Source organism: Pteropus alecto, unplaced genomic scaffold, assembly GCF_000325575.1.
Source record: "Pteropus alecto unplaced genomic scaffold, ASM32557v1 scaffold45, whole genome shotgun sequence".
Taxonomy (NCBI): Eukaryota; Metazoa; Chordata; class Mammalia; order Chiroptera; family Pteropodidae; genus Pteropus; species Pteropus alecto.
The window spans coordinates 11,515,087-11,539,018 of record NW_006442491.1 but is presented as its reverse complement, the minus strand read 5'-3'; the positions used below and the strand labels follow the sequence as shown (position 1 = coordinate 11,539,018).

The window sequence follows — 23,932 nt, the reverse complement described above, 5'->3', positions numbered from 1 at the left end:
ATCAATAGTTGCTTTTTTTTTCAAGTCTCCATAGCATTTTATAAAATGGAATGTACTGTAATTCATCTACTGATTCCTTTATTAACATTTAAGGTGTTTTTTTGACTCTTTTGAACAGCATTTAAATGAGAATCCTGGTGTGTGCATCATTTTACATAAATATGGGCAGTTCTGTGGCACAGAATGTCAGATATGAAAATAATGGGATAAAAGGCATAAGTATTCATTTGCTAGGGCTGTCATATAAGGTACCACAAACTAGGCAGCTAAAACAACAGGAATTTTTCTCACAATTCTGGAAGCTAGAAGTCCAAGATAAGGTGTTGATGGGGTTAGTTTCCTCTGAGGCCTCTCTCCTTGGCTTCTAGATACCTGTCTTTCCCCTGTGTCTTCATGTGGTCTTTCCTCTGTACTCATATGTTCAAATTTCCTCTTCTTATAAGGACACCAGTCATATGAATAAAGACCCACACTAGTGACCTCATTTTAACTTAAATACCTCTTTAAAGCCTCGATCTTCAAATATAGTCACATTTTAAGGATAGTGAGAGGACTTCAACATTTAAATAAAGCAGGGGGCGGGGGGAGGCACTGCAATTTAGCCTATGTCAGCATGTATGTTTAAAATTTTTTAAATGTTGGCAATTTGGCTTTCAGAAAGCCTGGAGCGTTTTCCTCTTTCACCAGTGTTTTCAGAAAGCAAAGCTGGACCACCCTAATAAGTTCATAAGCCCCATAAATTGATTTCTATCTTATCTGTGCCTGGCACATAGCAGGTGCTCGGTAAGTATTTGTTGAATAAATGATTACAGGGACAAAATATTTACCTTGATGAAAACAATCTGTGGTTTAACCAGACTGGCAGCTTACAGGATAAGATTAGCAGAATGTAACAGGCATGGATCTGAATCCCTGCCTCAGGCTCTGCTTCTAAGGAACCTAACTTAAACAGTGGAATTCTCCAATCTCTAGCATGCACCCATTCAGGACACCACACTAAGATCCCTGCCCTCTCTTAAAATGGCTACTGGAGGGGGCTACATGCCCAAGCAACAAGCACAAAGGCCTCCAAATCCCCAAATTTGGAGGTCTTTGCAATAGAAACTATAAAGTATACGCTGGTTGTTGTGATAATCTAATTCTCAAACTTCCCAGGTGATTAAAAATAAAACTGTGTATGTGCACGTGCATGCAATGTGGCTGGCAATCAAAATCAGATCAAAATCAGATCCTATAAATCGTAATTGTAAACAATGTCATGTTTCACAACATCAGAGACTGCTTTTGTTCCTTCTGTCTCCAGGAAGATAAAAATTGATGCATCAGAATTTCACATGAAGCAAAAGAACCTTAGGTCATCTTAATTTTGCTTTATTTAGATTGGTCAGATGAGTTCCACAAACACTTTCCTAATTTTGTTCTTTCACATCTGAGGGTCACATGCTACCACCACCTCCTGGTGAGAATATGGGCTCCACCTGGGCAAAAGCAATGGTACTTATTTCCCAAAATAAGTGATTAGCATTCCTACCAATTGTAATAGAGTTGGGCACCTGCTTAAGGAGATAGGAAGAATAAGCTGGCTAGCTATCCACTTCTAAAGTCTTTGATCATATATAGTTTTACAAATAGGTGTAAGAAACTATTCCCTGTTAAGGAATATCAGACAAAACTCCTGATGATGTTTCAGCTTCAAATGGAAGTTTCCATGCATAAAACTCCCCGCCTTAGGGTACAATGCTCACCTTCTGGTTCTTCTCCTCACATGTTTCTCCAAGACGGAAGCACGCTAAGGGGAAAGACTAGAATGCTGGTTCAGCCCAAGTCAGGTCAGCTAAGGGGCCCAATAACAGCAGCAACAACAATTAGCCTTTGTTACCATAACTCCCTTCCAAACCTCAAGTTGCACACTCCCGCTGTAAGACCTTTCCAGAGTATCTCATTTAATGCCTGTCACCTGAGGCTCTCACACACGAGAAGAGCCTAAGGATAATGCTGGAAATGAGGATAAAGCTAACCAGTGTGCTAAAGGCTTTCAGAATTACACAAGGAATCAGAGATGCTGCTAGCAAATTGTATAGCAAACTGGCCTTGTGCACGTGAGATGTGATTTTCATTCCAAAATGACTAAATCTGTTGTACAGCAAGATTATTCTAACTTGTCACTCTATTCTTTCTTCCCTTAGTCCTCCCTCCAGCTTTTCTTCAACAAATATTTTTATTGAGCACCTACTCAATACCAGGCACTGTTCTGGATGATGAAGCCTCGAGAGAGAAATGGACAAAATCCCTGCCACCCTATGGGGCTCATAATCCAGCCAGGAGAGGAAAACAGCACAGAAATAAATAGGTAAATTACTTCATGCATTATAAGGGGATAAGGCCTGGGAAGGGAAAAAAAAAAGCAGGGAAGGGGAACAGTGAGAGCTGGGATGAGGGAGTAGAAATTTTAAATTGTGTGGTCAGGGAAAAGATGCTGTATCTAAGAAGGTGATATCTGGGCAAAGAACTGAAGGATCTTCAGAATACCTGAGAATACCTGGGCAAAGAGTTCTAGTATGAGACAAGTGCAAAGGTCTGGACATGGGGCCATGCCCGGTGGGTTCACAAAAGGCAACCAGTGAGCTGAAGAAGAGTGAGCAAGGAGACAGACCCATGAGAAGATGGAATGAGAAGTCTGTTGGCATAGGGCAATGTTCTTCAAGCGTCATCCCCAGACTGGCAGCATCGGCATCAGTGGGTAGAGCTTGTTAAAAGTGCAAATTCTGGGGCTCTACCCCAGACCTACTGAATCAGCAACTCTAGGGGGTGGGACCCAGATATCCGTGTTTATCAAGCTCTCCAAGTGATTCTGAGGCATGTTCAAGTTTGAGAGGCAGTGATTTAGGGCTTCATCTGCCACTGCAGGACTTTGGTTCTTTTCTCTGAGAAATGGGAGTGATCCTAATGTTAGGTGACTTGATCTGAAACATTTGATTTTGGTTAAGATGTAATTATGTGGTTGTATGTTTTCCAGATGTGTTCATTTTCCTAGATCACAAAGGGTAGTATGGTGTGGAGACGGTCATGTAGGGTTTGCCTCCTTAGCATGGCTTCTTTGGGGCACTCTTCAGTCTCTCTGGACAGTTGCTGGCTCTGGAAGAAAAGATGTCTGTCTAAGGGTCACCTCCTGGTGAGAATGTGGGCTCCTGGGAGAATAGGTATACTGCAATGGAAGTCTGAGTTAATCTGCAGTCCCTCTCGAATAACTGCCAGGCAGGCATTTTTCTATATCTGGTGGTTTAAGATTTAGCATAGTTTGGTGCCTAACTGATTGGGAACCATTTAACTCAGCAAAATATTGACAGTGGTATACACTATGTACTGGGCCTTAATGCAACCATGTTTCTTACTGTGATCAGTCTTGGTCATCCTAAGATAATATGATGATATTCAGTGTGATTATGGATGCTGGCATGGAATGATGATACAATAGAGAAGAGTATCTAAAATGTTAACAGCAACAACATGCTTCCCAATGTATATGGATTTTACACACCCTCCCAGTAATATGGAGCTCATCCTAGCAATTGGGTGCTCAGCCTGGGACTACATTCCCAGCTCCCTCTGTACATAGGTTATTGCCATGAGATTTGACCTGTCCAACAGAAAATGTGCAGAAGTGAAGTCAGTCAGTTTCAGATGGAGGCTTTCACGTTGGCTGGATACAGAGAAAAATGAAGTGTAAGGAGGTGGTAAAATTTCAAGGTGGAAGGAGCCGGGGTCCTTGGATTGCTGCATGGAGACCCACCTGCTGACCAGAACACCAGCACTGGACTTCATGCAAGAGAGAAATAAAATTCTATTGGGTAAAATAATAAAATTCTGGGGTTTCATTGTTATGACAGTGAGCATTATGTCACTTTTTTTTTTTTGCTATCGATACTATGCATCACGAAATAGCATATCAAAGAGCAAAAAGCTAAGTATTAGAATCAAATCACTTGCCTAGGGTCACTCAGCTAGCTGGTGGCAGATTCCACGTCAAAGTCTTCTGGCTTTTAATGTATGGTTTTTGTATTATATTTAATGAGCCAGAGAATGAGACACGAATATGAAGTAGCAGCAATGGAGAATAGTAGCCACCACCCAAAATTTCAGCAGTGACACCCTTAGGGAGATTGCCAACAAAGTTGTTAGTAAAATTATTGAATATTTCAGAAGATTGAGTATTGTGATATATGGTAACAGATGAAAATTTTCTCCTTTAAATATATATATTAACAAAGGGAAAACATTGCAATGGTAAAATCTGTAGTGGTTTGGGGGAATGTTTTTTCACCAAACCTTGATTTTAGTCTAGAAGTTTTAAGTTCCTATAAAGCAATCTCCCTATGTGGCAGCTGGTTGGCCCAGTAAAATCACCTCAAGGAAATATTGCCAGAATAGTAACTCCTAATTTCTGCATCTCGAAACTATGTCTAAAATGTACTTAGTGTGAAATTTCTAGTGAGGGTTATTTAAATAGCATTGTCATTTCCCTCTCTCTGTTATGCATAATAACAACTCTTTGAAATTCAAATCTTTGAAAAAAAATGCCAAAATGCATTTTCCTCTCCAACTTATTACTACTATTTAATTTGAGTAAGTTTGTTGGAGAATGGTGGGATTTCTGGCTTTTTTTAAATGGAAAAAGGGCCTTTGTATAATGTCAGAATTAAGAAATATGTGAACTCAGCAAAAATCGCCCTACCTTTTGAAAATGAAAAGCAAAACTGCATTTTGGAGGCCATATCCAGCAGGTTTTCTCTGAGCTCTCAAGCAAAGACAGGGAATTTACATTACCACCAAGAGGGTCAATTTTAAAGTATATTTCCTCAGTAGAAGATGAGAGCTTTTTCTGAATAAAAAAGGAATTTAAAGCTATTGCTTTACACGTCTACTTTTCTACATGCACTAGCTTTCATTGCCTGTTTGTTCAAGAGTCCAAACTGGGAATTATCCATATGTCCATCAGCAGTAGAATGTATAAATAAATTGCGATATATTCCTACAATGGAATTCTACATAGCAATAAGAAGGAATTATAAAGAAAAGTTTAATGAATTTCACAAACACAATGTTGACTGAAAAAAGCCAGATACCAACGACTGCATACTTTATTCTATGATAGGAGACTTTACAAGTAGTCAGATAGCAGCAGAAAAGTCCTGTCTGTCAAGCTCATTAGACATGTCAGAACTCTTAGAGTGAAGACTCCTCTCTAAGACTCGATTATCTCATCTGAGCAAGGCTTGGAAGAGAAAATCTATATATCCGATCCATGGTGCAACACTTTAATCCAAACTGAAAGCAGCCCAGCATTTTCCCTCATCTCTCCAAACAATTCAATGCATTGACACCCTCTTTTGTACGTGAGCAGTGATTACAAGACATTCTTCGAACATCAATGGTTTCCTACAGTAAATTAGATTTCCAATGACCCCATCCAGCTCCAAAATTCTATGATTCTTTGATGCTGTGGGAACTGGGACTTTGAAAATTAACAAGATGTATATGTAAATGGTTGGAAAATGGCAATGTTATAGTATAATCTTTCCAGAAACAAACATTTCGGTCAGACGATGGAACTTTATCAGATATCTTTAAATCTCGGGAAATATTATTTCTCAAAAAAACCAAGATAGTATTTGCTGCTGCTGCTGTTGCTTTTTATTATTTCCCCCATATTCTTCTGTAGTTATCCTGTATCTTTGGCAGTACCAAAGGCAACGGTCATGCATGAATGATAGTTATTGTTTATAAAAAATGGTCTGTAGCCTCCAGCTTCATGTTATGTATCACGGCCTCATAAATACAAGGCTAAAGGACATTTATGATCAGAAAAATATTCACTGAGACACAGCCCTGATCCATAAATGTCAAATTATTTTATTAAAGAGTCTCTCAAAAAATAGGCATAGGAGGCATAGATTGGAGATACAACTTGTGGGGTGTGGAGGAATAATTGGATAGTCATAATTGTGTATCAGTTATTCAAAAGTTGAGTTATTTTATAGAGCAGCAAATGTGGTACACAATTAACTGTGCCCCCACCCTATGAAAAACCACCCTCAAATTCCTTCTTCCTGGCCACATGAATGCCTGGCTAGTAACTATAATTACCATATTCCCTCATGGCTACCTGTGACCATGTGCCGTTTAGATAAGTGAAAATTATATGCACATAATCTTCAAGATGTAGAGATGCTTGTGTTGAACTTTGTCTCTATATTTCTCCCCACTGCTTGGAAATGTTGACCATTAGAAAAATGTTGGAAACCATATGTTGAAGATGGCTCTCAGACTGGATCCCTGAATTATGTTGTGGAGCAGAGGCTGCTTCCATGCCTAGGCTATTAAGAAAGAGAAATAAACATCTGTCTTGTTGGACACATTGTATGTTAGAGCTTCTGTATTGTAGCACCTTAACCTTTGTCTTAACTAATCCACTAAGAAAGTGCTTTATGTTTACTTATAAACGAGATGAAGAAGGGAGGGAGGAAGAGAAAAGTGATGGAGTTCAGCACTATTCTTAGAACAATATGAATGAAGAATTCAATAGAATTTAACAAAGACATTTCTACACATCTGCCCCTTTAGAGGGAATAACTTGAGTCATTGCCATTTCCATCCACTGTATCGAAACAAGTATGATACAGTATCCTGTCTACAAGAAGCTACTAATGGCAAACAGAAATCCAATAAGAATAACAAGAAGGAATAAGAGGGCATGCATTGTTCTTCAATACTAAGGACATTCTGAGAAAAAAAAAATGTCTTCAGCAAAAGCAAAATCAAGGGAAAACAGTACATTGTGAGTTATGGCATTATGTTGCCTCAGTGATACCAATTTTCTTGTTCTCCAAGAGGCCTGTTTACTCCTGGCTACAATGTCCCCTTCCCTTTAAAAAACTTTAAAAAACTACAAATAACAGCAAAAATCTGTTGAGTACTCTGTATGTATATCTGTATCTGTGTGTATGTGTAGGTTGTGTTGCTTATCACATTGACTTTCAGCACAACTCTATGAGATACGGATAAGTATTATTGCTATCCTTAGTTTTTACATGAGGAAATGAGGAAGTGAAAGCCACACAGCTAACCAGTTACAGAGCTAGTCTTCTACATTCTCAACTGCGATACCGTATTTTTCCTTGGTAGCCAGGTCATAGCATATGATAGATTAACATGGCTATAAATTTTGTCACTTCTCATGAAGATGTAGAGTAAAATTCTGCTCCCCTTAAACCTGGGCTGCCTACAGGGACTCTGGCAGAAGTTATGCTGTGCCCGAAGTTCTGAGTTCACACCTTAAGAGACCAGCAGTTTCCGTTTCCTGTCTCTTAGAATACTTGCTCTTAGAAACTGAGTCCAACTACCCTGAGGCCATCACACTGAATTGGTCATGTGACAATCTAAGCTGAGCCTACCCTTCCAGCCATCCCCAGTAAGGTCTAGACTTGGAGCTAAAGCTGCCTTCGATTCTCTGTCTTCGATACCACTGAGGATTCTCCATCAATACTATGTAGAATAAAAGAATCACCCAGCCAAGGGTTGACTGAACTCTTGACCCACAAAAGCATGAGATATCATAAAGATGTCTTTGTTTTAACCATCAACTTTCAGGGTAGTTTGTTACATAGCAATCTATTGCTAGAATTCCCTAATTTAAAGCCCATGATGTATACATGCAAATATATATATCTATTCTCATGTTTACACTAATGAAAATGAATTGTTACATTCTGTCAATATATTTCCTGCTTAACATGTTCAATAGTATCTAAAATCACTTAAAAATCAAAGTTTGTTAATATTAAGAACATTCTATTTCAAATACATACAGTTTAAAAGTATATCAAATAGATCAGGAACTGAGAAATGGACATTTGAGTAAAATTTTCTTGAATTGTCTTAGATTATTTGAGTCATTATAACTTCCATTCAGAAAAACGGGGAAGAACTTTTTTCTTTAAGAACTTTTTTTTGTATGATTTGCCTTCTGAAAAGAGTAATCCAAGTATTGTAGTGTCTGTATAAGAATCTAAAGTGCATAGCTTTCCCATACACCCTAAAAGAATAGCAATGTACACTTAAACTCATACTGAAAGCAAATTAAACCACCCCAAAGGGTGACAGAAACCCAAATATAAAGCAATGTAAAACATCTGTCTATGTCTTTGTTCTTTTCAGGGGAAATCTTGGACCATACATTTTCATTCTTTTCCCTTTGTGATTTGCTGCCTGCAAAGTGGATATAACTGATTCAGTTCCTCTCTGAATTTAAATCCTCCATGGCTGGAAGAATAACAATGTTGCATTTGCAGAGAATATACATATATATGCCTGCAGCAGGATGGCACATCATGAAGGCTGAGTCATTTACTCGTTCTCCCTTGGTCATTTCTTATGATTACAAAAAATGGCCAAGATTAGGTGGGGAGCCAACAGACAGATCAACAGAAAGGTAAGTGGCCACTAGAAAAGGAAGGAATGAACTTTACCAGCATGTAACACTAATATTAATTAAGATCCACATTTTTGTACATTATAATTAGTGTCATGCTCCAACCAATAAATAAAAGCATCTTTTAAAAGCTGCGTTAGCTGTTTCTGGACACTAGGGTGCCATTTACTTGATTGATGTAAAAATCTCTGTCCACTGGGAAAATCTATTGAGACACTTTCAATTTTGCTAATTTGATTTGGGGGAGCTGCATCTAAGACACAGTTACCTAAATGCAGAAGTGAAATGTCCACCTATATACTGGACGCTCTACTGGAGAAAGCACGAAGGAGCCTTCCTGTAGACCATCAGACTCTTCTGGTGGCCTATAAATGCTCAATGTCCACAGTATATTCAAGATAGTTCCTTTCCTTGGATCCACAGCATCCTAAGGTACATTGTTAATGATTCATGGACACAAATCCAACCTCATGCTGTATGTAGAAGGCAGTGGAAATTTCTATAATAAAACTCATTTGCCATAAATATGGTTATAACTTTAATTATGTATATTGTCATACAACATGCGTAACATACCTTTTAGGACATACACAGGAAATATTCAAATGGCAGGCAACATCAGTTTTTGGAAGTAAAAAGTGATTTAGTTATTTTACATTTAATAAAGTGTATTTAAGATGGTTTATCTTGAACTCAGATTACTATTACATTTGATATGCTATTTTTTATTTCTTACATATTTATCTATACATATGACATTATTAAATACATAGAAGTATCTTGGAGAGTTGTCTAGTTTTGCTTCCTTTTTAAGTGGGTTATTTTATTTTTAAGCAGTTCACATATGCCTTTTCTTCTATATTTAGGTATAATCATGTTAAATGTCTTCCTCTTTTCTCCTAGGACTAGAATTTCTTCTTGGGTTATGATCTGAATAAATCTCTCTGACAGGCTTTGTGAGAAGGTATGTCATAAATGGATCTTGTTTTTCTCAGAGAGAGGAAGACAGGCTCTATGTACCATTATCCCAGCCACGTCCAAGGTGGGCATCTCTGCCTTGGTTTGGTGCTGAGATTTGGCCACAGAGAGATTTTCCATTTTGCCTTCTGATTTATTCTGTGAGGAGAAACCCAGGCAAGCATAAGTTCTTGTAAAAGTAGCTTTGAATTTAAAATGGACTCTGCTCCTGTCACAGAACTCCTGACCCTTCCACAAAAATCAGTGACATTCTACAGAATGCTAGATTAGGAAGAACTTTGTTCTTAGTAGCATTTGTTGAAGGAAGGAACAAATAAAGGAAAGAAGAGAGAATCAGAGAGGGAGGAAAAAACAACTATATTTTCTTATAGACGTAATGCTAGAAATAGCCACAAATTATGCATTAATTCAGTTTTTTGAAGGCAGGCTAGAAACTAATGCGTCGATTTTAAAAATGGTTTCCATGGACATATTTTACTCCAAATCATACTCACCCAACCTCAATGGAAAGGCAATCCATTTATACAGATCACATTTATTGAATGCCTGTTATGTGTCAGTGCTTGCGGTTATTATATGTAAAACTGTGGCACATAACAGACACTCAGTAAATTTTAAAAAGCAAAAGTTAGAAGTATCTTCTTAATCCCCAAATTATAATAGTGAGTTTTCTTTCCTTTTTTGTAGACTCTCCACATATACAGGTAGAAGGTATAAATACAAACAGATGGCTATTAAACCATAGTCTACATTTGGTAACTCTTGAGCAGAAATGGCTTCATCTATAAAGGATGTAGCAAACACAGTTGCTGCAGTAGATGGGGAAGGTATGTAGGAAGCCCCCAAGAGATTCCTCTGACTGTAAGGTCTAGAGACACAGAATAACATCCGCCTCTTCTTTCCTGTGAAAACCATTCCCTGCACAAATGAACTACATGGATAAAGAAGAAATCTTAACACGGAGAGACACAGAATGTTTTTAGTGCACTTGACATCCTATTGCATTCAAAATGACTACAAAATACCAGTTGTCCTTCCTGTTATAACAGATGGAAGGAATCTGGTACCTTGTCCTTAATGTGTTTCCAGGGAAGAGACTCAAAGTGTTTATTATCATATTTATTGGAAAAGAGAAAAAAGACTTGAAGAAAATGAAACTCTCAAACCTCTTCCCTTAAGTAAAAACAATAACCTTTTTTAAAAAAGGCTGTTCAACAGAACCTTTTACAATAATATATAAGTTAGATATGTGAGCTGTCAGCAGGATAGTCATGAGCCACATGAGGCTTTTGAGCGTTAAAATGTGTTAGTGGGACTGAGGAACTAAATTTTGAATTGTATTTAATTTTAATTAATTTTATTAAATTTCAATAACCACAAGTGGCTAGTGGCTACCACACAGGACAGCACATCACTGACATATGGGACTTTATAGGTTATCTGGGAGGGAGAATTAATAGTGCAAATTATTCCCCTATAATTTATCTGATTGATTTAATGGCACTTTATCTCCCTCCCAACTTTCCCAAATATCTTTTTTTTTTTTTTTTTTTTTTTACAATTATCAGATTAAAAACTCCTTTCTAGTTCCTACTTATCCACCAACATACTGTGTTATAGACTTTATGGGACATTTCTGCCCACAGATCCCATCTGGGCAATTTGCCTCCACTCATATTCCTACTGAATGGGCACCTAATTGCTGAGTGTATACAACTTCCCCCACCAGCCTCAGGCACTGCTTGGAGGCCCTACTGACCCCTGTGCAGGCTACTCATCAGCAGGCCAATTAGTAATTTAGAATCCGATGAGAAAAGTTAGACTGGACTAAATTGGAGACATGGATTTGGAATCAGACATCTGGGAGATTCTGCTAGTTAGTATGCAAATAGGACCAAAGTAATACAGTATGATTCGTTGTGCTACAGAAGGATCTGCACAGCATAATGGTCCCATATCAACTGGAAAATGGAAGAAAAGCTCCAAGGAAGGCAGGAAGTCCTGGAGGTGAAGATAGAATGGGAATGGCACAGCCTTGCTGAAGGAAGTAACATAACCGCCTCAGCTCGCGACAGGCAAGACCAGTTCCCAAATCTGCTTTTACTATGGTTATTATGTTTTAAATATTCCTGAGAATCACAATTCTACCAGTGTCTTCTCACCCTTTTCTTCCCCCTGAGCTAACCTGAACCTGAGAAAGTCTCTGTTCACTGAGAGACGTAGATTTAACACACGTATGTGGAACTAAGCCCTCCCTCCCTCAAAAGAAAAAAAGGACTTGAGCTCCTTGGACCCTAGAGATAATGAAACTAGAGACAAATCCTAGAGAAAGAAGAAAATATGCGCTTTATAGAATGGGTTGCCTTTTCTCACATGCTTCTCTTTGAGGGTCTTCCCTCATGAGGTATTTACTGCTGAGTCCTCTTTGGCACTAGAATCTGAGACTGTTATGTGATTATGAGGAAAGTCATGTGGAAGAGGCTACGATATCCTACTCTGGTTAGACAGTGGGAAAACCTGGCATGATTCTTGCTGCCATCAGCTGGGTTCCTAGAAGCAGAGCCTGAAGCAGGAATTTGGCTGCTTATGATTTACTGAGAGAATGTTCTCAGGGTAGCCAGGGCTAGGAACCAAGCAAGGATGTGGGCTTAGCTCAAATCTGGCCTTAGCCTAGTCTCAGGGGACTGGGGGAGGCCCTGGAACATTAGCTGCCTCCCAGGTAAGGGGATCAACATGTACTCCCTGTGTCAGTCGCTGCCTGTGAGTGTAGCATTTTGGGTGGACATGCATCTATTGGCTGAAGGCTAGTCTCCAGAGAAGGAGCCAGTTGTGAACTGTTGGCAGCCAGGGGATGGTACTCAGGTCTAGAAAGGTGTGGGTGTGGCACTTATAACATCCATCACACACTTCTTCCTAAACAGGAACTCCAGTTCCTGGAAGAAAATGACACATTAAAAAATTTAAGTACTGAATTGAGCAAAGGAGTTTCCTCAGATTGAGAATGATCAAGGATGTGGAGATCCTGGGAGCTTTGTAAGCAGAACTGAATACAGGGAACAAAAAATGAAATACAGAGAGAAAAGAGTCAAAACGGTCCAGCTGAGCATCCAGAGAAGCACAGGGGATCCCAAAAATGACGGGTTATCACACTTGACAGTGACATTTGGAATTGAAAGAACAAATAGAGCCAATGATGCTTAGCACAAGGCATGGCACATCATAGGTACTTTTAAATATTTGTTCACCATTTGAATGAAATAATGGATGAAACTCTCAACATCAATAATTAATCATTCCCAACAGTCATTTCTTCCTCATTCTGTTCACATTATTTGGTTCACATTTTTAAATTAAAATTTACCAGAGGAAGGAATTTTTTAAAGAAGAAAAGCAAACTATCCAGCCATCAAAAATATTTATAGGTAAAAAAAATTATGGATAATGAAGAAATTAGTCAACTGATACCATGTATCCTGATGCTTATGTTGTTAGTCATAAGGCTATTTTATGACAACTTGTTATGAGCAATGTTTACTTTCTCATTTTATAATTCCTTGCAACATAGCTTTAATTATAAATTAGTAAAGCAAGACAATGAAACAATTGCTTTAAGCACTATATCGATTATTGAAATCGGATCAATTCACATCTTTTATGCGAATACGTAAAATACCACACATGATAATTTAAAATTTTTATAATTTGTTATTTTTGAAGGACCTAATAAGCTATGATTACTAACTCCTCAGAAAGAAAAGGATCCGACAGGATCCTTACTCCTGGGAACTGTGCAACATTACTGGTGTCATTTTTTAATAATCAAGAAAGAAAAGGGAGTGGTTTCATTTCAGCTTTGCTGAAAACATGGTTGATTGGGAAGAAGAGAAAGAAAAGAATTTATTACAAATTCTTACATTTCCATTCAGTATGAAAACTCTTTCAAAAGCAAAAACCGCAAAAGAAAATCTTTAGGAGATTATTGAAAGGGTAGATCAATGTACCTTCAAACACATAAATACATACATATATATGAAACACAGTCTTTTCTTTGGATATAAAATCATACTGATTGGTGATGATTCGTTTCCTAGAGGGCGCAAGAAACTGTGAATCCACTCTCAATTTTGTTCAGAGTTTTGTATATTTGGTGATATTCAAAATGTTTATATATTACATTAGTTTTACATTTTATATGCTATATACGTATTTACTTTTAGGTGGCGAATTTTATGTATCAAGTGCATATCTAATATTCTAACAATAAAATTAGAGACTAGTGGGTCCAAATGGCTGTTAGTGTTTCAAAGACTCTAATATTTTATCATTGAAGATTATTTAAAGACAGAGAAATACAAATATATATATAATGTGTGTGTGTGTGTGTGTATATATATATCTCAACCTGAAAAAACTGAAAAAACAAATATATATACAGTGTGTGTGTGTGTGTGTGTATCTCAACCTGAAAAAACTGAGAGCCACATCCCTAGGGCACACCAAAATGTTTTATTTTTTCAACATGTGGAATGAGGGGGCACCTTCTCTTTTACTTTAGAGAATACTGACTTAGTAATATATTCTGCATTAATTAATATAACACTCAGGTTTTCCTCCACTCTTGAACTCTCTCAGACAAAACTCATGTACCTTGGCATTTTAATAACATGTGTCACCTTCATACCCTGATTTCTGTGCTCCAGCCCCAGCCTGGTGCTCTGTTCTTACTGAAAGGAGTAGCAGAGTATTGGGACTGGGAGGCTCTGGTTGGTAGACCCTCAGCAGCACTTGCCTCTTCCTGCTAGTTTCAGTGAGAATGTTTGAGACAGGAATCTATCAGGAGAGGCCTGCACCAACACACTGAGGCTTCCAAAACAGTGTCTGAGCACAGCAAAATTAAGTAACAGGACAGTTAACACAGTTGGTAAATTAGTAGACTAGGGATTCCACCCCCTTCTTTGCTACCAAAGCCTTATGCTTGGAAATGTCGAGCTTAAATATTAAGAAATTTTCCAAGATCAAAGAAAGCTGGTGGTGTTTAACTTTAATAACCAATATGCATATTGTTTTTTGCCTGGCATACTAATCGCACTTAGTAAATAATTTAAAATATATCATATAGTATCTAACTGTTCTATGGATTTTTGTTGTTGTTGTTGGTTTTACAGAATTTTATTACGTGCATTTCTTTCAATGGTACAGGAACAAATTGGAGCCAGGATAGTTGGGCAGATAAATAGAATTACTGGTCATTGACAAGTTGTAATTTGAAAATTTCAAGTAAGTTTCCTTCACGGTAAGCATTTTTACTACTGATCTTTCCTGTGGCTAGAATTCCTCTATTAAAATACACTTTTTTTTTTTGAATTTTCATGTCTGAAAAGGGTAGGGCACAAAGTCTTCCACCTAAAACAACTAGCAAAGCTTGACAATTTAATTTGAAATTATGTTTGCAGGCACCAGAAAGCTACTAAGGCAGCAAGACCTTGAGAGGCCAGGATGTTGGAGAGAAGGGAAGTGCAGGAGGTGACGTTTTCTGAGCTTCATTTCCTTTCAAAGCATTTACTGATGCAGAACAATTACAGACCCCCAAATTCAAAAACCATGCACAAAAGGCTAACATGCTGAACTGAGATTTCAGGAGTCTTATTAGTCTGGGGATTTCAAACTTGTATATTAGGGCTACAAAAACTTGAGGACCCAAAGTCCTAAGGAAACGGGAAACGCAGTGAGGTGAGAGCCATAATCTGTGCCACCTTATGTTCTTGAGGTTCTTTATGACAGATTTAAGAATGGAAGTCTATCACTACATAGTCTCTTTGTGGGAGGCAAAGAGGTGGTTACCATCTTGTACACAGCTCCTCACTCATTGGAAGGATAACATTCTATACATGGAAGGATTTATAGATTAAATAAAATTTCCTAATTCTGTTCAAGCTCTAGGAGGTAGCTTTATGGATTCTCTGAAAGCAGCTGCAGGGCTGGCATTTATTCTAACTCCAGTCCAGGCATCAGGGTACTACAGTTAAAAACTTCATACTTCAACTGCAATCAGAACACTTGAGCACTAATAGGTAGGCTGATACTCTTCTTTTTAGGGACTAACACGATCCTACATTAGAAACCTCCAGAAAACCTTTTCTGCCATGTGAGGACACAATGAGAAAAAGACTGCCATCTACAAACCAGAAAGTGGGCTCTCACCAAACACAGATTCTGCCTGCACCCTGATCTTGGACCCCCCAGCCTCTAGAACTATGAGCAATACATGTATGCTGTTTTAGTATAAAAAAAAAAAAAAAAAAAAAAGCGCGGGGCAGGGGGGCAGGTGGAAAGAAAGAGAGGATGGAGGGAGGGAGAAAGGATGGAAGGAAGGAAAAAAAAGCCTTCAGAGATTTCACAAACCGACTGAGGAATTCTGTTCAAATATTCATGTACTCTCTCTCAAACATCTATTTAACCAAAAAATATCTCATGCTGCAATTTAGGCTCCTACTTCTGGTTCTGTTCTCAGAAGAAATTGAAAAATACATGTCTCACACTCTGTGAATAATTATATTTTTACACAGAGTGAGACCTCGATTAGCCATTCTCTTAGGAATAAAGTTCCTATGTTGAACATAATTTTTATTTCTTAGAAATTTCAGAAAGCAAAGCTGTCTGTGTTTGCAGCTGCAATGTAGTTTCTATTAACGCAGGAACAAATGAACATTCCTCACAGGACATTGTGCAGCCTGGGAGATCTATCTTCTGCCCCTTTTTCTTTCTTCTTTTGTGGCACACATCGATTGGTCTGAGATTTTAACTTGTGACTGAAACTGTTTCTTTTTTCTTTGGGGCACACCATTAGATTACCCTTCCCAGCCATCCTTGCAGTTAGCTTGAGTCTCTGACGGAGCCTATGGAAGGCTGCCAACCAGGACCATTCCCAATGGACTGAGAAATATACTTCTACTGTGTTATGCCATTGGGAATTTAGACTTTTTTGTTATAGAAGTTAGCCAGCTACCATTATAGAGAGACTGGAACCAGGATCTGCAGGTTGTTGAGAGCACATTTACTCTCTGGAAATAGTGTGCCTGGGTTCAGGTCATGGTTCTGCCACTTGTACCAGCCGTGACTCTGGGAAATGCCCCCAAGGATCCCAGTTCCTGAATGAGCATGTAGAAGGCCGTTTGACCGGAGTGCCTGTGTTGGACTGGGAAATGAAGAATAAACCAACACCCATTGTGTTAAGCCACTGAGAGTTTCAAAGCTGTTTATTATAGCAATTTGCCTACTCTGACTAAATCATAAGGCACTGACAATAGGAAAGTCATAGAGGTATGGAAGCCCTCAAGAAAGGGCAGCAGTCAACATTCAAAGCTTGGAAATATGCAGGAAGAAGGCTATTGCTAATTTTCCAGTTTTCTTTTTCATGAATAATTTGGGCACATAGGTTTGCTAAAGGAACACACTGACTCTCTTTTCCCTGCCCTTTGTTCTCCTCCCAGGGGTGTACGTACTGCATCCTGAATGGCCTCTGTTGCTTTCTGTTCTCTACCCGCATAAAAAAACGAATGACTGAACTGATTAAACTCATTCATGTCAATTGCTTCTTCAATCAGGCTTTAGTATTTGGAAGGCTCTTAAAGTATGGAGTTCCCCTATTCTCCAGTAAAAAGGTAGACGATTTTCTCATGTCTAAAAGCAAGGCAGACCTGATGGCAATTTGAGGATCTTTGGAGTGGGGTGGGGAGCGTGCCTGCCATGGCAGGAGTCCCTCTCTCTTAGAAGAGCTGCTATACAGAGGATCTACCTAACTTCCTTCTCCTAGGACCCCCCTGTCAGCCCCAACCTCTCAGGGTCTACAGACACACATACTCTTTCCAGCCCTTTATCTAATCTCCTTCCTCTTTGGGTACAGCTTGGTCTCCAAGGTCTCTAATCTTAATCCAACCCTGTCCTTGCCTTTCTATAACACTGGCCTCATGTATTTGTCAGAAGACAAATACTGCTTTAAAGCACACTGGATAACTTTTAAGAATTTTTTAGTTGTGTAAACTTTATGTTACTGAAGTTCTTACTGACTCAGTTTTCTCATCTAACAATGACATTATAGGTTCAATTGCATTCCTCTCCCCAAATTTATATGTTGAAGTCCTAAGACCCAGCACCTCTGAATATGGCATTACTTGGAAATAAGGCTGTCATCAGTGTAATCAGTTAAAATGAGGTCAGTAGAGTGAGTCCTTATCCAATATGACTGGTGTCCTTCTAGGAGGGGGAAATTTGGATGCAAACACACAGACAAGGAAAACACCAAGCAAAGATGAAGACAGAGACCTACAAGCCAAGGAGCGCCAACAACTGCCAGCAAATCATCAGAAGCTCGGAGAGAGGCATGGGATAGCATTTTCCCTCCCAGCTCTCGGAAGGAATTAACCCGGCTGACACCTTGATCTCAGACAATTCTAGCCTCTAGAACTGTAAGTCAATAAATTTCTGCTGCTTAAGCCAGCCAATTTGCAGTACTTTGTTACAGCTGCCCTAGCAAACTAACTAAAAGGGGACAATATCTATGTAATTGGCTGTTTTGAGGATTTCAAGAGGTAATACTTATAGTGCTCACAGCATAGTGTTTAGCACATAGCCAGATGCTCAATAAATGTCAGCTGTTAATTCTGCTACTACTTATTTACTGAACATTTCATCTGTCAATTGCATTTTCTATGTTCTGAAGTGTGGCCCCATTCTGCCTGCATTATTTCCACCCCTGCCCTTGAAGTTTCTGATGAAAAAATCTATTATGCTAGAACCCATCTCCTTGATTAGAAAAGTGTTGCTACGTGCAATGGACAATATTAATCGATCGATCCTTCAGGTTTCTTTTCTTTGAGCTATTTGAGGCTTGATTTTTCCTTAATAGGCCTTAATGCCTTAACTTTTAAATCACCTCTATAGTGGCTAAGAAAGGCTCTCCAAGTTCTTCAGTAATAGAATCTAGAATCTGATGTGGTATCACCAAGCCAAGACCCTAATGGGATAAGCAGGAATACCATGTGGGCTACTTATTCTCTGTGTGCTCTGCCAAATCCAATATCTGCCCTTCTTTGCCCTCAGAGGTTGACCCATGTGGACCACTTGGCCCAGACTCCTTTGGTGACTGGTATCTGGAAGGGTGTGACCATGGGAGGAGGTGCTGGCAGCTGATGTGAAGGCAGGAGGAGACACAAGTTGGGGTATTTCTTTCCTTCTCCTGTTCTGTTGGGCACTTTGTCTCTGAAAGGAGTAGTATTATTCCTCCACAATCACAGCACCTGGAAAAACACTAGTACCCATGTCCCCTTGGACCTAGAGACAGGAAAGGCTACATGCTGTTTCTGGCCCCTGCAGGCCTCCCCATCTTTTATTTGCTTCCTTAACCCTTAAGCATCCCTTGCATTGAAGTGTCTTCATTTGAGCCATTGGGGTGGATTCACTTTTTCACCTATACCCTGACTGATGCATTCTTGAAGTTGGATGTTGCCCCTGAAGCAGACCCTAAGGCAAGGATTGGGTGCAAGGAGTTTATCTGGGAAGTACAGGGACAACTGTTAGGGAAGTAGGGGAGTGACACACACTGAGGGGAAGACAACTAATTAAGACTGAAGTAGCCAGTTAGAATAGTGTGTGACAGAGGCTCAATCCTGCTGGGGAACTCTGAGAAAAGGCATAAAACATGTGCCTCAGAATTATCTCACTTAGGGAGTGAAGGAGCTGCCCCTTCAGAGAGATCAGTGGGTGGAGAGCTGCTCCTGGGGTGTGAACTCACCAGAACTGCCAGCCTATCTTGTCCCAGGCTGTACTGCTTTGCTCAGGATGGAAGAGAGAGGCTTTAGCCCCAGAGCTGCACAAACTGGCAGCTGGAAGCAAATGGAAAGGCTCAGCATATATGGGTGGTGCTCATAGACCAGCCACTACAGACAGGACGTCTATGTATTTTTCCTTTTAGACATATTGCCAAGATTCTCACTTTAGGGAAGCTTCAGTCACACCATCCCTACTAGACATTATCGAATGACTCTTTTACCTGTAGTCTATCATTTTCTATCTACTTATAAACTTTTTCTCCTCCCTACTTATGTGCTTTTCTTCACTGAATTTTATTCTGACACTTCCAACTTTATCAAGTCATTTTGAATTCTGCTTTCCTCCATGCAAACTGAAAACATTATTTTATGCGACTCTCATCATCCAGGGGCTACTCAGGGAGGGAGGGAGGGAGGGAGAGAGAGAGGGAGAGACAGACATATGGACATACGGACAGACAGTCAGAGGCACTTAAACATTTCAACCTTGGATTTCCTTGCCTCGGTTTCCTCATCAACAACAACACACACACACCCAGGGTTGTTGTAAATGTGTTATCATGTGAAAATAAATTTACTTGGCAAAAAACAAGAACTATCTAAATTTTAACTAATCATTTTTCTAGTCAGTCCTACAAAGTGATGATTACCAAGGGATGAGAGTCTCAACTGGGTATTAAGTTCAGCTGTGTCAGTGGAGATGAGTTCCAGCACTGGAGGTGCAGGTACAACCTGGGCTCACTGGTCTCATCATTGTAGATGTGCATCCTGAATCGTCAGAAAATAGCTCCCTCAGACTAATGACTTCATTTGCACAGAAGCGATATTTCAAACTGTTCCCAAAGAGCCATGAGCTCTTACTGCCTTTGCTTCTTATAATTAAGGTCTGTAGATGAATATTTCTCTTCTCAGGTACTGCTTCATTTGTTTTCTGAGTCAGGTGGTGTCATTGCTCTGTAAATACCCTCCCCTCTCCAGAAGCTGTGGGAGGTTCTGCCTGCCACCTCCCAAGTCCTCAAACTCTGCTTGAGAAAGAGGAGAAAACCAGGATGCAGGATAAATTCACCAGTCCTTTGCTTCTTTTCATTCTGTGGCCAGCCTAATTATCTACTCAGCCAAATACCAATTACCTGTAATCAGAGTTACAATGACGGTCAATAGCAGATGGACACTCAATTGATTTCCAACAGACTATTAATTGTTTCTTCTTCTTTAGCCCTCTCCTTCCTTTGTGTCTATATCCAGCAGTCTAACTCTCTTGGGTTCCCTCACCTCCCTTGTAACTTCCCCAAACACGATTACTCTTTTTTCATGCTTCAAGCTTCGAGCATTTCATGATTTGGAACCCAGCAATGAAACTTGAGATGAACGAGGGACATCCTGTAAACTGTCTTGGAGAAAGCTATCTTTGGTAACTTGGACTACATAAATTCTTCAGATTCTAAGTGACTTTTTGATTCCTTATAGCCCATGATTGTTACTTTGGGGTTTGAAGTATGCTGGAAGAACAGTTTAACAGCCAAATCTCTCTTGGATATTTCGGTGAATTCCTGTGTAAACACATATATGTGCATATTTATAGTCATGTGCAGAGATTACTAGAACATATCTGACTTCTAGGCCATTTCTATGGTTACGTGCCTGCCAAACTGGCCTGTAGGCAGTAAGAGCCTACAAGGCAACTTTACATACAGATGCCCATAGGTAGAATTCTTTTATGATCATTTTTCTCAGCCATCCATCCAATCAGTAACATGTTGATTGAATGGCTTGCATCTGCTAGGGTTTAAATGGGAAACCACCTTATTTTTCTACAACCATTCCAAATAGGCTCTTTTACATGGATCTCCTTCCCTTGCTCTGGAAGAAAATTTGTGAGGACACCATAGACTTCTGGTCACTCTCAGTTATAAGGATCATCTAATTTTAATAATGAAGATTCACAAATTAAGCCACAAAAGACCCCTAATAGCTACAGCAATCTTGAGAAAGGAGAACAAAGTTGGAGGTAACATGCTACCTGATACCAAACTATACAAGGCTATAGTAATCAAACAGCATGATACTGTCATAAAATCAGACACATAGATCATAGAACAGAACGGAGAGCCCAGAAGGAAACCCATGCCTATGTGGCCATTTAATCTATGACAAAGGAGGCAAGAATATACAATAGGGTAAAGGCAGTCTATTCAATAAATGATATTGGGAAACTGGACAGATACATGCAAAAAAAAAAAAAATAGACCTCTATACTGTATATAAGAATAAACTCAAAAGGGATTAAAGACTTAAATGTAAGACCTGGAACCATAAACTCCTGAAAGAAAACACAGGCAATAAACGCTCTGATATTGTTCTATGTTTTTTTTTTCTTCCTCTGATATATCTCCTCAGGCAAGGGAAACAAATGGGACTATATAAAACTAAAAAGTTTTGCGTAGCAAAGGAAACCATCAACAAAATAAAAAGACAACCTACTGAATGGGAGAAGGTACTCACCAATGACACATCTGATAAAGGGTTAATATCCAAATTTATAAAGAACTCATACAACTTAACACACACACACACACACACACACACAAAACAATTCAATTAAAAAATAAGCAGAGGACTTGGATAGAAATTTCATCAAAGAGAACATAAAAAGGCCAATAGACATATGAAAAGATGCTCAAAGTCACTAATCACCAGACAAATGCAAATCAAAACCACAGTGAGCTATCGCTTCACATCTGTCAGAATGGCTATCATCAATAAATCACAAACAACATGTGTTGGAGGGAAAATGGAGAAAAGGGAACCCTCATGCGCTATTGATGGGACTGCAAATTGGTGCAGCCAGTATGAAAACAGTTTTGAGGTTTCTCAAAAAAATTAAAACAAGAACTACCTCATGACCCAGCAATTCCACTTCTGGATATTTATCCGAAGAAATCCGAAACACTAATTCAAAAAGATACATGTACCCCTATGTTCATTACAGCATTATTTACAATAGCCAAGCTATGGAAGAAACCTAAATGCCCACCAATAGATGATTGGATAAAGAAGAGGTGGTACATATATACAATGGAACATTACTTGGCCATAAAAAATGAATGAAATCTTACCATTTGTGACATCATGGATAAACCTAGAAGGTATTGTGCTGACTGAAATAAGTTAGACAGAGACAAACACCATGTGATTTCGTTTATATGTGGAATCTGAAGAACGAAATAAACAAACAAAACAGAAACAGACATAGATACAGAGAACAAACTAATGGTTGCCAGATGGGAGAAAGGCTGGGGGGGCTGCGTGAAAAAGGTAAAGGGATTAAGAAGTACAAATTGGTAGTTACAAAATAGTCATAGGGATGTAAAGTACAGCCTAGGGAATACAGTCAATCATACTGTAGTCAGGAGATCTGAATTGTTATGCTGATGCTCTGTGAGGTATGACAGTTAACAGCATGTTAGTGTGATGGCAGTTTTCATTATTAAAGAAACCTTATTTCCTCCTAAAATTTTTAAATAATCATTTGCTCCTCATTTGCAGGTTAACCTGGTGATGATATATTCATCTATCTTAATGGCTCCCACTGATCTGCCCAGAGTCAAACCCGCAGAAAGAGATGGAAGTGGAACAGCTTGCTCCTGTGTACTGCTGAAAAGCCTCCAGAGCCAAAAGGTCCTGTTACCAGTAATCTGCTTGTCCATTCAAAGGTCCAGCTCCTTCTCAGAAGCCCAACAATGATTTGAGGAAAACTGTAAGCCACATTTCTGCTCAACTCCAGTTGGAGGTCTAAAGAAAGAACAGAGCATGTATAATGGAATCCAACTCTTGCATTAAACAAGGAGTTTTCATCATTTATTGTAAAATCCAGCTGTTCAAATTAGCATACAATCATTTCAGTCTTTCTAAATAAGTTTTTTTTTTAAATAATAATATTGTAATAACTATGTATGGTGCCAGGTGAATACTAGACGTACCAGGGATCACTTTTTAAATTATATAAATGCCTGACCACTAGGCTGTACACCTGAAACTAATATAAAATAATACTAATGTCAACTGTAATTGAAAAATAAAAATACATAAAAAGAAAAAAGAAAAAATACTAAAGCCATATTCATTGTGTGAAAGCAACTAGGAGGTTAAAGATCATTGTTGCCTTCCCCTTCTTAAATCACTTGTTTCAATAACATCTTCCATACTAAAATGCAAGTACCCTCCCAGAACATGAGTCAGGGGTGTTAAGGATCCATTTTTGCCACTGTATATGTAAGGATTTATCTGTGGACCCTAGTAAGGTTCAATCATAATTTTATTTCAATTGACAGTTAGGCTCTGTTTTATTCCATGTATACACTTCCATATAATATCATTTAAATTAAGTATTTGATACTAAAGAAATTCCAACTCGGCAATTTTTTGAAGTAGCTGATTCAACTTCATTTATTTATTTTAGGGGGGAGAAATAAATGACATTGAAAATTAATATAAACCTAGTTCTTATGCACTCATGATGCTTTTTTACACAGTTGTTAAATATATATTGAAACTTTGAAAATGTGTAATTATGACATTCTAAAACATTTAGGTGCTGTAATGATGAAGCTTTAAAACTGGGTGGCTGGATATTATCTTG

General features: G+C 38.8%; 1 protein-coding gene and 1 non-coding gene across 26 annotated transcripts in view; one reads left to right on the top strand and one right to left on the bottom strand.

Annotated features, from left to right (window-relative positions):
* PAK5 (p21 (RAC1) activated kinase 5) overlaps positions 1-23,932 on the bottom strand; it is a 255,099-nt gene that overhangs the window by 108,643 nt on the left and 122,524 nt on the right. For 23 of the 25 annotated variants that reach the window (XM_015597089.2, XM_015597104.2, XM_015597095.2 and 20 more), the window contains one exon: positions 22,982-23,085. The exons of the other annotated variants lie outside the window; for them this stretch is intronic. In XM_015597089.2, coding sequence (XP_015452575.1) covers positions 22,982-23,000 — 19 coding nt within the window. In that variant the 5' untranslated portion in view covers positions 23,001-23,085. The remainder of the gene's footprint in view (positions 1-22,981; positions 23,086-23,932) is intronic. 25 annotated transcript variants of the gene reach the window in all.
* LOC112471363 lies at positions 22,699-22,770 on the top strand. The gene has a single exon (XR_003043264.1). It is a non-coding gene; the product is annotated as a small nucleolar RNA SNORD28 (small nucleolar RNA).